The sequence below is a fragment of the Callorhinus ursinus genome, unplaced genomic scaffold (assembly GCF_003265705.2).
Source record: "Callorhinus ursinus isolate GAN/ISIS: 27379988/994484 unplaced genomic scaffold, GSC_fseal_2.0 scaffold14, whole genome shotgun sequence".
In the NCBI taxonomy this organism is placed as follows: domain Eukaryota; kingdom Metazoa; phylum Chordata; class Mammalia; order Carnivora; family Otariidae; genus Callorhinus; species Callorhinus ursinus.
Window position 1 is genome coordinate 7,166,280 of NW_027397076.1, and position 15,496 is coordinate 7,181,775.

Genomic DNA, 15,496 nt, shown 5'->3' on the forward strand with positions numbered 1-15,496 from the left:
ACCACTCCAGCAACCCTCAGTTTGTTTCCTGAGATTAAGAATTCCTCATATCAGTGAGATCATAGGATATGTGTCTTTCTCTGATTGACTTATTTCGCTTAGCATAAAACCTCTAGTTCCACCAAGTTGTTGGCTGCATAATATTCCATTGTGTGTGTGTGTGTGTGTGTGTGTGTGTGTGTGTGTGTGTATCACATCTTTTTTATCCATTCACTGTTGATGGACATCTTGGCTCTTTCCATAGTTTGGCTATTGTGGACATTGCTGCTATAAACATTGGGGTGCACGTACCCCTTCAGATCACTACATTTGTATCTTTGGAGGAAATAGCCAGTAGTGCAATTGCTGGGTCGTACAATAGCTTTATTTTCAACTTTTTGAGGAACCTCCATACTGTTTTCCAGAGCTTAAAAGAAGGTTATCAGTGTTTTTCTCTGAGGTAGCTGAGAATCAAGTGTGCTCTACTCCCAACCCAGGTCTGGGGCATTTGTATGTGAGATTGGATAAAGAATTCCATTTTTAGCTGGTGTGAGGAGAAAAGAGATGTGCTATTATTTTTGTTGTTCCAAGAATCACTGTTGTTTATATCTCAAAAAGGAAGAAAAGAGTATTTAAGAGCCAGTGTCTTAGAATTGGGTGAAATGTAGTTCAATTTTGGACTACTTATTTAAACTTCCTGGGTCTCAGTTTCCTTATCTATGAAGTGGGGATACATTGGGCATGGGATTATTGAGCAGAAGAAATGAAATTATGTGTGTGGAGATCTTGGCACAGCAACCAACATACAGTGTGCATGTAAATAAGTAGCCTTCATTGTCTGCTTTCATTTATTGCGTGCCCTTAGAGTATGGGTGCTGTCCCATCCATTGTTCTCAGTATGCCTGCAATAGCAAAGGATGAACGATGCTTGTCAGGCAGTCCTGGGGCTCAGAAAAACTCTTTATTTCATGTCTCCCACACTAAAAAACACTGGAGTCATTTAAAGGATACAGATTCTCCTGAGGGTGGAAGTCAGGGTTTGCTCTTCCATGTTCAACAACACGGATCTTCCAATTTACCATAGAAAATATGAATCAGACATTCAAGGACTCCTTTTGGACAGAAATTACACTTAATTATGTCTCTATTCTTGGCAGCCTGGCACATCATAGAGGCTCAAGGAATCCTCCACAACAATCCTTAAAAACCCCATTTTAAAGACTAAGAAACTGAGGCATGGATTTGACCAAAGCTAAAGCTACACAGCTCCTCAGTGGTGGAACCGGGAGTTAGTCCATTGGTTTTGAATATCAAATATGAGAATTTTTTTTTCCTTTGGCAGATGCTTGGAAACTCTGTCACAGAACTGTGGGAGGGGAAGGGGGTGGATTTCTTGCAACCTCTATTATTGGCTTGTTTTCTATCCTGGGTAAATATTAAGCAGGCCCTCAAGGCTTTGATGCCCCGATTTTTTCACATCTTTTCTGAACCTCTGACTTAGCAGTGTCCTTTTTAAATTTTGTTTTCCCACTGGCAATGAATGCCTCATCTCAGATTCCTGATCTGAAAATATGGGGGTGAATGACATCTTCCTACCTGTTTGAAGGAGTCCACTCTTCAATACCCACCAGCTCAGTCCTCGCCCCTCCCCCTGTTTTATTTTCTTCTGAAGGCTTAGCTCTGACTACATCTATTTATTAATTTATTTTCTGTCTTGCACACAGAATGGCAGCCTGGCAGGGGAGGCAGGATCCTCTACTTCATTCGCTGCTTGATCCTCAGTGCCTGGAATACTGCTTGGCCCACAGTAGAGATCCTCAGTGATTATTTGTTGTCACATCCTTTTAAACAGTACCTTCTATTTATTGTTTAGCTATGTGGCAAGAATTGTACTAAATGTTTAATGCATGACCTCATTCTTATTCGTATTCTCACAAGATCCTGGCAAGGTGGCTCTACCACTGTCTTTTGAGCGCTCTCAGCAGTTAGGTAAACAGCTCAAGGACATGTGAATGCATTGCAGCCCAGGTTGTGCCCTTACCTTTGCTCTTTATTGCTGTGCTCAGTGTTACAGTGCTACCTCTATGTAGCTTTCTGAAGTCAAAGCACAAAAAGATAGTTGGCTTAATGGTTAATAGAAAGGACCCTGCCCCCGACCCCTAATCGAAATCTAAATTAGGATCCCGGCTCTGCTCCCATGGGGAGGCGGGTGAGGGAAGAAAGGATTATTTCTTACAATTTTTGTCATCAGCAGATCTCCAGGTTATTCGCACTGCAAAGAACCCGCTTCCCGTGCTCTTGAATCACGGACTTGCCAACCCTGCCTAATCCCCAGCGCACAGGTAGCCCCAAGTTCTATCCAGGGCCTGAAGCCAAGTCCGGCCTCCCGGCGTCTGCCACACCCTCCTCTCGGGGTGGCCCCGCTGGATGACCTGGAGCCCACTGCGTCAGGACAACGCCTACCGCCTACTGGGGGCGTTACTGTGGCCGGTACCTCGCAGGGGACATCTTTGGAATCTGTCCTCCCCTCCTAACGCCAGGTTAAAAACCTCAGCAGCACGTGCTGTTTGCAAAACTGCCTGCCACCGACGCCCCAGAGTTAGAGACCTTACTCACGAAGGGAGCCAGCATGTCAGCTACGGTCCTGGGGAACGGAAGCTCTGGCGAGAAACTCTCCTACGCACAGGTGAGCCAGAGCTGGCCCGGCTGCACGCTGCGCAGGGAGGGGAACTTGGTCCCTGGTGGTAAAGGGTCTGAGGAATGTTGTTTCCTACTCCCTTAAGCTCACGGAGGAGTCTGAATTTAATTGAAGGTGATGAAAATGTCCAGGAAGGCAACAGATAACACAGGTCCTCAACAACTGTTCCCTAGGGAAGGACATCTATCCTGTGGGGCTTTCAGGGAAAGAGTGCTGCTTTAGAAAGTGGGGATCGGGCTTTCAGAGCTGCTCCCAACTAGCTGTGTGTCTTTGGACAAGTCACTGTCCCTCTCTGTTGCCTGTTTTCTCTTTCCTACCCTGAAGCGGCTGGTTCATAATGATCTGGAATGGGAGAGGGGATTCTTCTAGATCTGCTCTCCTGTCATATTTATGAAGTGCTCTCAGCTAGCTATCAAAATGGCAAAATTGTAAGAAATTTTATCCTTTTTTCACCTTTGGGAGAAAATGAGGCATGAGGACATCTCAGACTTACTCATACCTGGGGAACGAGAAAATTAAACAGAGGAAAATGAACAAGACAGCCCTGGACTGGGAATGTGAGAGAGCCCTAGATGTGACTTGGGGATAATGCTCAGGGTGTATTCTGTTCTCTGGGATTCATTGCCTTTCTCTTGAGGTGCAAACTTGCAGGACACATTCTTTAATTGACTTTTCACACTCCCAGGTTCTAGGATTCAGACTTAAAGCCCAGCCCTGGGAGGTAACATGACTTTACAGACATGTGTCATCTGCAGGATTAGTGAGAGCCATCTAGAGAACACACAGGCTGGAGCGGAGAGAATGGTTGATGTTTTAGTATAACTAGAGAAACCACAGAACTTTGGACTGACTTTTTTTGAGTCCTGTAAGAAAGACTTCCTTTGAAAAAGGTATGCAGTGCTTGATAGACAGAACTTCCTGTTGAGGAGGGATAGCATGGGCAACAAACAGATCCCAGAACAGAGACTGGCTCTGTCATCATTTAGTTCCAGTGCCATTGGCAATGGAGGAAGTGGGACAGTGATCTGGTTAGGGAGCCATGGGAGCTTAAAGCTTTATTTATAGAACAGTTAGAAGACTGAGAACCACAGACTGTTACTCTTGATGATTGGGGGTAGAGAGAAAGGTTTAGAACAGGTTGGGTAATACCTTTGCATTGAAAGCAGGGTATTGAACTTTGCAAAGCTTCAGGCTTATCCATTTGAAAAATTGGAATAAAAATACCCATGTCCTAGACTTGGGATGAGAATTCAATGAAACAGTTTCTGTAACACTCTTAGCAAAATTCCTGGAGCATAAGGTCTAGCCAGAACTGATTTGTTTGTTTGACAAAATGTGTCTGCAACATTGGCAAGAGAGACAAGCACTGAGTAAAGCACAGTGGTTGGGGACAGCTACACCACGGAGGGATGCTGGACATGGAGTCAAGAGATGTGAGCTCTCGTCTTTGGTTTACTGAAGCTGTGTAGTGGGGAAGTCACCTAACTAGGGTGAAGAGGCTCAGTTTTGTATCTGGAAAATTTGAGGTGGCGGTAGATTGGGGGGATAGGACTGGAATAGTTTTTAGGATTCCTTCCAGCTCTGACAGTCTGCAAAAAAGACATAGTTTATGCCTTCTCGAAGCTCCCGACCCAGATGAATAGCACACACCCGAAATAATTCTGATACAAGGCTGGAGAGCATGTGACATATCATGTGCTCTACACACACAACAGGCATGACAACCCTGCAAAAGATGTTTGGGTCCTTCATTCACACAGGAGACTAATTGTGTCCCTACTATGTGCCGGGCACAGCAGAGTTTCTGCGCCAGTGAAACATATTCTAGTGGAAGAGAGAAACAAAACAAAAACGAATCAAATGGACACATAATTTCATGTAGAGAAAAGAGCTGTGGAGAAAAATAGGTGGTGCTAGTAAAGTTCATTTTCCCTGCCCTATTTCTTCCTATCTGTTTCTGAGCTACTTTTCTCTACTTTTATCCATCCTGGGTATAGATGTTTCTAAGTCAACTCACACGTCTTTTGAAAACAAATAAGGTATAGATTATGAGCCAAAAATATATTCTGGGAGAGATTTGCTCAAGGTCCCATGCTGGATCAACATAGCAAGATTGGAACCAAAATCCACCCAAGGCCACACACCGTATCACAAACTTCCATGAGCTTCTTTTCATTTAAGATCCCTCAAGTTTTGAAAAAGGGAGCTGTTGTCTCAGTTGGGTCTGTCACTGGGAGGCAGAATAAGGATTGTGGAATTGTTGGATCCACGTTCAAATTCAAGCTCATTAGCTGGGTGTCTTTGGACAATTCACTGAACCTAACAAGGTCTATTTCCTCATTTGCAAAATAATAGCACCTACCTCATGGTGCTATTGTGAGGACTGGATGAGCTAATTACATGTTAACTCTTAATAACAGTGCTAGTTGCTGCCAATGATGATGCTTATTAACTATAAAAATCACCAAGTATGGCTCCTGGCACATAGTGGATATTCATTCAATGGCAAGTCCTATTATTAATATTAAGAATGACAAAGAGAAGTACCTTATCATATGGTAAATGTGAATTTGCGGACACATTTGGGAAAAGTCATAATTAAAAAAAATAGGCTGTGCATTTATCAGTGGTTTCAAAATCTTTTGTGGCTAAGAATCATCTGGGATCTTTTGAAAATGCAGATTCTCAGATCCTACCCCTGATACTCAAATGTTAGGTTAGGGTGGGGCCCAGGAATCTGCACTGGAACAAAGAATCCCCCAGGTGATTTTGAAGGGGAGAAACAAGGAACACTCATTGAAAAACTCTGATCTAGAAAGCATATGGGGAGAAAGTGAAGGGGACAGGCGTGAGTAAGCATAGGCTGTCAGGGGTGGTACTGAATAACGGGTCTATAAGAGATAAGGGGCATAGTATGGGACATAGTGCCCATAGCAGAAGGAATTATACAGAATGATATTCAGGAGCCTGGGTTATTGACCTGCTACCCACCACCTGTGTCGCTTCAGAGGAGTCACACCTTTCTCTCTCTGGCATAGTTTCCCATCTGCAAAATAAGGGGGTGGAACTAGATGAACTCTAAAGACAGGGCCAGCTCTGTGAGTCAAGTCCCACCTGGGCAGCAGAAGCCAAATGGAATGCATAGAACCAGGAGGGATTGTTCACCTCAGCTGGGGAATACAGTGGTCTCCTGGCAGAAGTGAGACCCAAAGAGGGATTTTGAGGCAGGCTAAGATATGTGAAAGGGGAGGAGGGAGAGAGGTGCAGGGCATTTGCTTTAATGAGGAGCCGAAAAGAAAAGAGAAAGCCAGTTTGCTGGAGAGGCGGTTCCTGTGGGTGGGCCTCAGGCAATGAGGTCCCAAGATACTGCTGAATATCAGAAAGAGGTATTTTATCCTGCTGGCCATGGGGAGCCTTTGAAGAATACTGAGTAGAAGAAGGACACAAGCAAAATTCTGTTAGGGCAGGATCGATACAGATCACTAAGAGCTGGATTAGTGTGGTAGCAGTAGGAACAAAAGAAGGACCTGACCCCGAGGGTCATTTCTGGAGAAGATCAGATAGGACTTGGACCAGCACAGGAGCAGGAAGGTGGTGTGATGGGAGTCTTGAGGAAGGGTGCATTCAAGCCTGAATTGCCCCAGTCATAGGTGGTGTCTGTCGAGGTGTATCTGAAACGTGTTAGTTTTCTTAGAGGCCAACAGAAGAGAATGTTGCCAATTGAACCAGAAGTGGAAATCTTTTGCCATTTCAAGGAAACCAGAAAGGACTAAGGGCTCAGTGTTCTCTGGGAGGAAGAGGACTGACGTCAGACTCCTCTGCATATCTCTGGCAGGGTTTAAGAGAGGGAGAGGATGGACAGGGTCTTGCAAGAAGAAGCTGTGAGTCGTGGACGTAGGCAATTACTTACCTTCTCTAAGGCTTCACATTGCTGTCAATAAAAGTGGACACTTGGTGGATAATAAAACCTCCTTCCTAAATTGTATCAAAATTAAATAAGAATCTAAATCAAGAGCTTATTATAATGCCTGGGACATTATAGGCTCTTAAGAAGTGGTAGATTAACTATACTGGAATTTTTTAAAAAGACAAAAACTTTTTTCAAGAAAGATAATATCATGGTCTATTTAGAGATGTATAACAGTTCAGTCTTCCAATTCATGTGAAACTCCCTTTAATTACACCTGCTTATAATTTTGGTTCTTGCCACCCCCACCTCTATTTGGGTGAGGTTCCAGGAAAATCTGACTTTTCTGATGAAAAGAATTTCATTCTAGGGGTCATCAATATTCATACAGGGCTTATTATGCTGAGTCACTGGGAGATCCCGCCCAACACAGCCTTCTCACTGAGGTGATGTAACATCCATTCCACTAATTTCATCAAGAGAGTAATATCCTTACAAGAGAGTAATTGTTCTGCACGGTTTCTTTTCTTCCTAGTTTTAGATACATGCTGTTGATTTGTGGGCACATATGGAACTTTATATATTATTGTAAAACTTGACTGTACAATTTTTAAAGGTTGCAGCAAACTCTGTAATGCCAAACCTAATCCCACCTTAGTTCGCTGTCATGTGCATGTAGAAAGTGCTAGATCCATGTCAAACTTTGCTGTGTAGTATAAGACATCCATCTTCTGATAGGTTATTTGTATTACTTTTATGTATTTTGTGACTCTTTCAATAACTGGATATCTTAGATCCTAGCATACCAGACAATGTTTTCCTGAGTGTGATGCTTTCCTGAGATCTTTGCCAAAGGCCAAGAAGTCATTATTGTGTGTTTATAATATTTCCATCATTTTTATATGTAAGCTGTTTTATCTTTTTGTTTTTTTCATTATGTGAATACTGCTTTGACAGGGCTATGATTAGCATGGTTTTCCTGATAAGGAAACTTAGAAGGCCATGCTATCCGCCCAAAGTGTTTCAGTTGATAACTGGGAGACAGAGGACTTCAACCCAGATCATTGGTCTCAAACACCCATTTTTAGTACTTTCCACGCCATATTTTTCAGTGTTTTCCCGGATACTTTTTGAACTGTATTGTACCATCTCTAAGGATCTTTCTATGGTGTATGTGTCTAGTAAGCCAAGTATTGAGCTCCTCATTCATTTAGTCATTTATGGATTATTCATTTGTGGATTTCAGAGTCCTAATAGTGTCTGGCACTTGGTAGGTGCTCATTAAAAGGTATTGAATCTATAGATGACTGGTGACATCAGTGAATAATTGAAGTTTTCTAAAATTGAATTCTGACATATGAGCATCATTGAAAATATCACTTCCCTTGACTTACTTATTTTCCACCAGAAATTATATTCTGTGTAGAATATATGTAGCTTATTGTATTCCAAGCCTTGACTGTAAGAGAGAGTTCATGCCGGCCTCTGCCTTGGAGGTTTCACAGGAAAATATTTTAACCAAAAGCGCTTCATCTTGTAGGAAACAAGCTATATTGAAGACAACTCCAATCAAAATGGTGCCATATCTCTGATCTTCTCACTCAAAGAAGAAGTTGGTGCCCTGGCCAAAGTCTTGCGCTTATTTGAGGTAAGTACTCATTTCCGCCTTGGATAATGTGTAGTGGACTTCTGGGTCATTTTCTAATTGAGTGCAGCAAGAAGAACATGGGATCTGGAACTGGAAGACTTGATTTTCAGTTTAGACGCTGACATTAACCAACTGTGTGACTTTAGTGAAGTCATTCTAGCTGGACTGCTGTTTCTCCATTCATAATCAGAATCAGAGGCACTAGTTGCATGCACAGAAAGCTGGCCCTGGTTTCAGACTTCTTTTATCAAGCTCTCCCTGAATTAATTACTATCTTCTCGGTGCTCCCAAAGCACTTTACTTTTAACTGCAGCACGTATCTGCCTTGTTACGTATATACATTTTCTGTCTGGGCCTGTTTCTTCAGGCAGGGAACCTCAGCTCAGTCATCTGTATATCCTCTACAGACCAGTTTTATACATATTTAATGTTCAATAAAGAATGAAATTAAATTTAAATAGAAGCAAAGCAAATTAGGTTTTATTTGTTTATTTTTTTTCTCCTAGATTTTAAGAAGGAATATTTTTGAACCAATTAATTTTTTACCCCAATTTTTATTTAATAAAATTATATCTCGTGGGGTTCCTGGGTAGCAGAGTCGGTTAAGTGTCCAGCTCTTGGTTTCAGCTGGCATCCCGATCTCAGGGTCATGAGATGGAGCCCCAGGTTGGGCTCAGTGCAGAGTCTGCTTGGGTTTCGTTCTCCCTCCCTCTCTGAACTCCCCCCTGCCACTTTTGCGCACACGCTCTCTCTCTCTCTCAAATAAATAAATAAGTCCTTAAATTATATCTCGTGACTGAATACATAAATCAACAGAGAAGAGACATTTCTCCCATGCAGAAGAATTCCAAATAATTTAAGTAGATAGTCTGTACTCAAAGAAGAACATCACTTCTCACTCTTTAAGTGTGGGTGGCACAGTGTGACTTTCTTCCAAACAGGACAGGATGGAAAGGGGGTGGGGAACCCAACAAACAGTAGATCAGCCGGGTGATGAAGGTCAATATCAACAGTGATTACTCATGTAGGTAGGATGAACCCTTGGTATGACTTGATGAAAATGGTACTTGACCTCTGTGGTCTTCTTCCTCTGAAACCATAATCTCAGGCTAGCTATGAGAAAAACATCAGACAAGCCTCAATTAAGGGACATTATACAAAATACCTGACCCATATTCCTTAAAACTATCAAGGTCATCAAAAACAAGAAGCATCTGAGGAATTGTCACACTCAAGGGAGGAGCCTAAAGGGATATAACATCTAAATGTAATGTGGGTCTGGAATGGGAGCCTAGTACAGAAAAAGGATATTAGATATAAACTAAAAAAAAATTCAAATACATTATGGTCTTTGGTTTATGAAAATGCATCAGTATTAATACATTAATTATAACACATATTCCATACTAACATAAGATGCTAGTAATAGGGGAAACTGGGTGCAGAGTATATGGAGGGCGCCTGGGTGGCTCAGTTGGTTAGGCGACTGCCTTCGGCTCAGGTCATGGTCCTGGAGTCCCGGGATCGAGTCCCGCATCGGACTCCCTGCTCAGCAGGGAGTCTGCTTCTCCCTCTGACCCAACCCCCTCTCATGCTCTCTCTCTCTCTCTCTCATTTTCTCTCTCAAATAAATCAATAAAATCTTTAAAAAAAAAGAGTATATGGAAATCTTTCATACTATACTCTCAATTTTTCTATAAATCTAAAATCTATCTAAAAAATAAAGCCTGTTTTTAAAAATGTTGAACTTGGCTATTCAAGGAGGTGGGGGTGGGGTGGGGAGGGGAATGTCTACCTGAATGAGAGAAAACCATGAGCCCAGAGAAGAGATACAGAGTATTTTCTGAATGACAAACTGTTCGGGAGGAAGAATGTATCTGTAAAATGCTCCTATGCAACATTTTAGCCTTTGTATTATACAGTTAGTCAGAATTTTCCCCTTGAGAGGTCAAGCCTTAATCAGTTAATAAATTAAATAATAGTAAATTAACAGGATGTTTTCAACCTAATAAATAAACCACAAGTAACTAAATTACCAAGACTAGATAAAATGCACCCAGGGGAGGGGTGTGTGTGTGCATGTGTGTGTGTGCGTGTGTGTGTGTGCATGTACATACTCAGGTTGAACTTTTTAAAGCATTATTCAAAACTCACCTGCCATGGTCAATAAGTGGTAATTATACACATTCACAGAGGAGGAAACAAAAGTCACTCTATTGGGATTGGTGAAGGGTTTCTTGTTAGTGTGTGTTGTGTTTTTTCCAAATATATTTCAGAAGTTATTCTAGAAATTGTACAGACCAGCATCCCTTCTACCCTTTTTAACAGACTGGCAAAATGCAGAGTTAAGTTATACTCATTCAAAGTGTTGAAGGAAGATAGAAAATTGAATTCTAGTGTCCGAAGAACCACAGCATGTGATAAACCAGGCATGGAGGATCCTTGATTTGGTCCCCATTCAACCTGGTGGAGGAGGTATTACTGCATTTTCTGCATGAAGGAAGTGTAGTTCTGAGAGGTTGAGTTATTCATTCAAGGTCACACAGCTAATGTATGCTGATGATGGGATCCTGGATTTCCAAGCCATGAGCTCTCTCTGACACTTCACACCTCTCTGCCAAATACACTTGTCCCTGCACATCTGGATTCTTCTGGAGTTTTTTTTGTTTTTGTTTTTTTTAATGCAAGTATCGTGTGTCCATCCTCCTATTCTTTGAGGGAAAGGGATCTGTCACCAGGTTTTCCTTCTTTCTTTCAAATTGAAACGTGTATCAAAGTGCAAGAAAAATAACGACCCATATTCCCCTCATCCACATCAGCCACTGTTCACGTCTTGACAAGTTCACTTCCATTTTTTTCATGTATGATTATGGTTTCAAAAATTACAAATTGACATACTGTTTCTTAAAAAAGAAATACAACATTAAAGATGCTGCTGTAGTCCTTTCTGATCTCCCCTCAATCCTGTCATGCTGCAAACTTCCTGGCCAAGGCAGCATTATTGTGAGTTTAGTATATTTTGGGTCAGTTCAGTAGAGCCGTCAAGAGCATGGACTCAGGAGAGATGGCTGTGGCTTTGGGAAAATCACTTGACTTCTCTGTGCTTCAGTTCCTCATGATAATAATAGCATCTGTTTTGAAGGGTAGTTCTGAGGATTAAATGACTTAATGCAGGTAAAACCCTCAGAGTAGTTAGTTACACATGAAGTGTTCAGGAACAATTGCTATGTATTTTTTTTCTGAATACAGTGTTTTTGAGATATATAAATGTTGATACATACAGATCAAGTTAATAACTTCTGAAGAGTAGTTCTTAATTTGCATATACCATGTTTTATTTATCAACCCCCCTATTTTGGGCATCCATATTGTTTCCTATTTTCTGAAGCCACAGGCAATTCTGCAGTACTCTGTTCTTTCCTCTTATTTTTTTGGTATGCAATGTGCAAATATTTCTCTAGGGTAGGTACCTAGAATTTCAATTGCTGGTCCTAGGGATGAACATTGTAATTTATTTTAATTTAATTTAATTTAATTTAATTTAATTTAATTTAATTTAATTAAGAGAGAGCACAAGGGTGGGAGGGGAGGGACAGAGGAAGAGAGAGAATCCCAAGCAGGTTCCATGCTCAGTGCAGAGCCCAACATGAGGTTTGATTCCACGACCCTGAGATTATGACTTGAGCTGAAATCAAGTCAGATACCTGGGCGCCTGGGTGGCTCAGTTGGTTAAGCGACTGCCTTCGGCTCAGGTCATGATCCGGGAGTCCCAGGATCGAGTCCCGCATCAGGCTCCCCGCTCAGCGGGGAGTCTGCTTCTCCCTCTGACCCTATTCCCTCTCATGCTCTCTCTCTTTCTCTCTCTCAAAAAAAAAAAAAAAAGAGTCGGATGCCTAACCGACTGAGCCACCCAGGTTCCCCAACATTTTTAGTTCTAAAAGAAACTTAAGTTGTCCTCCAAATGTCTTGTAACAATTTATGCTAACATTAGTTTACTGTGGGAACACCCATTTCTCTATATTTTTAAGGTTATTTGCTTACTATTGCTTTTTCATCTTGGACAATAGAGTAGGTGAGATGTGGTAATTTATTGTTTTAATTTTCATTTCCCTGATTATGAGTGAGATGATGGGGTGTCTTTTCATATTACATGACCTTAGATTTTATTCTTTTGTAAATTGTGACTTGTCCATTCAGATTTAGATTTTTTCTGCTGCAATTTTATCTTGTTCTTACTGATTTCTTGACAATTTTTTGTAATCTGAATACCATTGTGTGGATGACAAATATTTTCTCCTAGTCTCTTTATTCTGCTTGGGTTTATGGTATCATTTGTCATACTGAACTTTAAAATTCTAATGTAATTAATATTTTCAGTCACTTCCTTTATGGGTTTTGGATTTTTGTTTGTTTGTTCTTGAATTTTTCTGAAATTTCACTAGTGACTCTGATGCCCAATCAGGAATGAGAATCATTGCTCTAAGCTATTGCCAAGGAAGGAGTTCTCACTGTCACCAAGGACTATACCCACTACTTTCCATGAAATAAATCATATTTAATACTCAGAATATTTTAATTTTTTCTATAAATTAAATCATTTGTTACTTAGTGATGGTAGGTGATATCATACCCATTTTAGAGACAAGGAAGCTAAAGGTCAGGGAGCTCAGTAGCTTGTTTAAGGTAAATACTCAGTGTGGTAGAACCTCAGAAATTGACCTAGGGTCTGTGGTTCTAAAACCCCAGGCTTATCATTTTTATCAGAGAAAAATCAGTTGTTTATGAGAAAGCAAAACAATATAACCATTATTTTGCATGTCTTCTTTTCAAGAGAATGATCTTTGAACTGGGACTGCCAGAACAAAGAATTGAAAACCAAGAAAATATGGCTGGGCTTTCATGCTAACCCTAAATCTCAGGATTTGGGTCCTTGGGGAAGCCACTTTATCCCATCACCATCTAATACTTCTAAGGGGGTGAATTAGGGAGCTTTCTGCGACCAAGACTTTATCAAGATTCAAAGGATCACTTATCAAGAGTTTATATCTTTTGTTCCAAATGCCATTGTAGCTACATGTTGTGATATAAAGAGTATTAGGAGCATAGATTTTGTACTATGAAGTTCGAATCCCAGATCTCATTGACTTTGGCAGATCATTTAACACATATGCCTGTGTTTATTCATCTATAAAGTGGGGCTAATGATTCATACCTCCAGGGAGCCATGAGATTTTATATGCTACATAAAATGTGTGATATGTCTCTGAGCCTACAGAAGATGCTCATACAATGTCTTTTCTTTTATCCCTTCCACATGTGATCTATGAGCCCTATCAGAAATCCTGGAAAAATTATAAACATGAGAAGATAACATCTGTTAGAAGACTAGAGAGAGTCCAAAGTCTTGATTTTTAATTTTTCTTTCCAGAACGAGGTAAAAAAATCTAGAATGAATTATTTAATATGGTTTGTGAGCATTCACAGGCAAATGGCACTGACCAAGAGTCAGGGCAGGGCCATTAGTGAAAAGCAGAGTAGCTTGGTAGAGCAGAGAGACTGTGGTGACCATAGTGTGTTTGTGTATTTATATCTCTCATGATATCTGGGTGAATGAGGTGGAAGAGCAAGCATTAGATGGAAATAGAAACAAAACCCCTAAATTTTGTAGTTGACACTGAACTTCTGTACCATATAAAATGAAGCCAAAGGTAATAAAAGGCAAAACCAATGAAAGAATCTAAACTATATGCAGTGTTTCCTAAACAATATTCTATCGAATTCTATACATTAGAATTAGGTATTTTATGAGAAGAGCGTTCCAAGTGTGGATATGTCTGGGAAATTCTACATCTAGATTTTGGAAAGCTATTTTACATATACACATATTAAAGGCTCCAGGAAGCCCTGCAGAGAAGATATTTATCTCCAGGAAGCCCTGCAGAGGAGAATGTTCTGTTACTCAGTATTTCCCAAATGTATTTGGCCAGGGGGTCTTGTTCAAGGAAGGCTTATTAATATTTTGCTGTTCTATAGTTATGCATTTTAGAATTATGAGCTCCAGACCACCAGTTATAACCTAGGTTTAGGGTCCCAACAAGTAGAACAGCATTGGATTAAGAGTATACTGTCTAGAACCAAACAGTTTAAGTTCAACACCCTGTTGCACTGTGTATGAGGTGGATGGGCCTGGAGAAGTTATATAAGCTCTTAGTGGCTTAGTTTCCTATTTTAAAATAAAGGTAACAATAAGCCTATATTATAGGGCTGCTATGAAAATCAGATGAATTAATGCATGTAAAATATTTGTAAGAGTATCTGGCACATGGTAAGAGCTGAATAAATGTTTACTCTTGGGGTGCCTGGTGTCTCAGTTAAGCGTCTGCCTTTGGCTCAGGTCATGATCCCGGGGTCCTGGGATCGAGCCCCGCATCGGGCTCCCTGCTCTGCGGGGAGCCTGCTTCTCCCTCTGCCTCTGCCTGCTGCTCCCCCTGCTTGTGCTCTCTCTCTCCCTCTCTCTCTCTCTGTCAAATAAATAAATAAATAAAATCTTAAAAAAATAAACGTTTACTCTCATTTCTATGCACCACAGTTTTAGAGGGTCACAGAACTTCAGGGACTCTTAAATTCCCGGCAGTATGAAAAAGTTAAAGGATTAGGATTGTTTGTCTTGAAGAGGGAAGATGGGGCAAGGAAATATTTGAAGGGCTGTTATGGGAGAAAAATACTACTCATTTTCTATTACTTCAGAGGTAAAAGGGCAAGGTGTAGAAATTACAAGAGCATATTTCAAATCACTTAAAGGCAATATCTCTACTGTGGAAGGGTGCTAGAAGGCATTGATTTCAAGTATTACTACCGTGAAAACAGCCAGCAGAAGCCAGGGCAGAATCAAAACAAAAATGATGGTGTAAATAAACTTACCTTTCCTTAATAGAGACAAAGGATACAAATCTATCCAGCTCCCCCAAGATTGGCAATGGAGTGAGAACATTCCATATGGGGGAATCACCTGTACCCTATGAATCCCTCACTACAGTCATATCTCTGTTTAACTAGCAAGACCATCCTTTGATGGCTTGCAGCATATCAGAGATGCAACAGGGACATTTAACTAAACATTAATACATGCTCAGAGTAATAAACGAAACACTGACAGATATATGAACCTAGACCATGTGGCCCCCCTGGCCTGACTCCATATGGTGACAGCTTTCTTAGCCCCTAGCCACCAGGAAGACATACAGACATCCTAGCTCTTCAAACA

General features: G+C 41.0%; 1 protein-coding gene across 1 annotated transcript in view; it reads left to right on the forward strand.

Annotated features, from left to right (window-relative positions):
* Nucleotides 1-2,509: 2,509 nt before the first annotated feature.
* PAH (phenylalanine hydroxylase) overlaps nt 2,510-15,496 on the forward strand; it is a 67,957-nt gene continuing 54,970 nt past the window's right edge. Inside the window, exons 1-2 of the mRNA XM_025881301.2 lie at nt 2,510-2,665; nt 8,125-8,232. Coding sequence (XP_025737086.1) covers nt 2,609-2,665; nt 8,125-8,232 — 165 coding nt within the window. The 5' untranslated portion in view covers nt 2,510-2,608. The remainder of the gene's footprint in view (nt 2,666-8,124; nt 8,233-15,496) is intronic.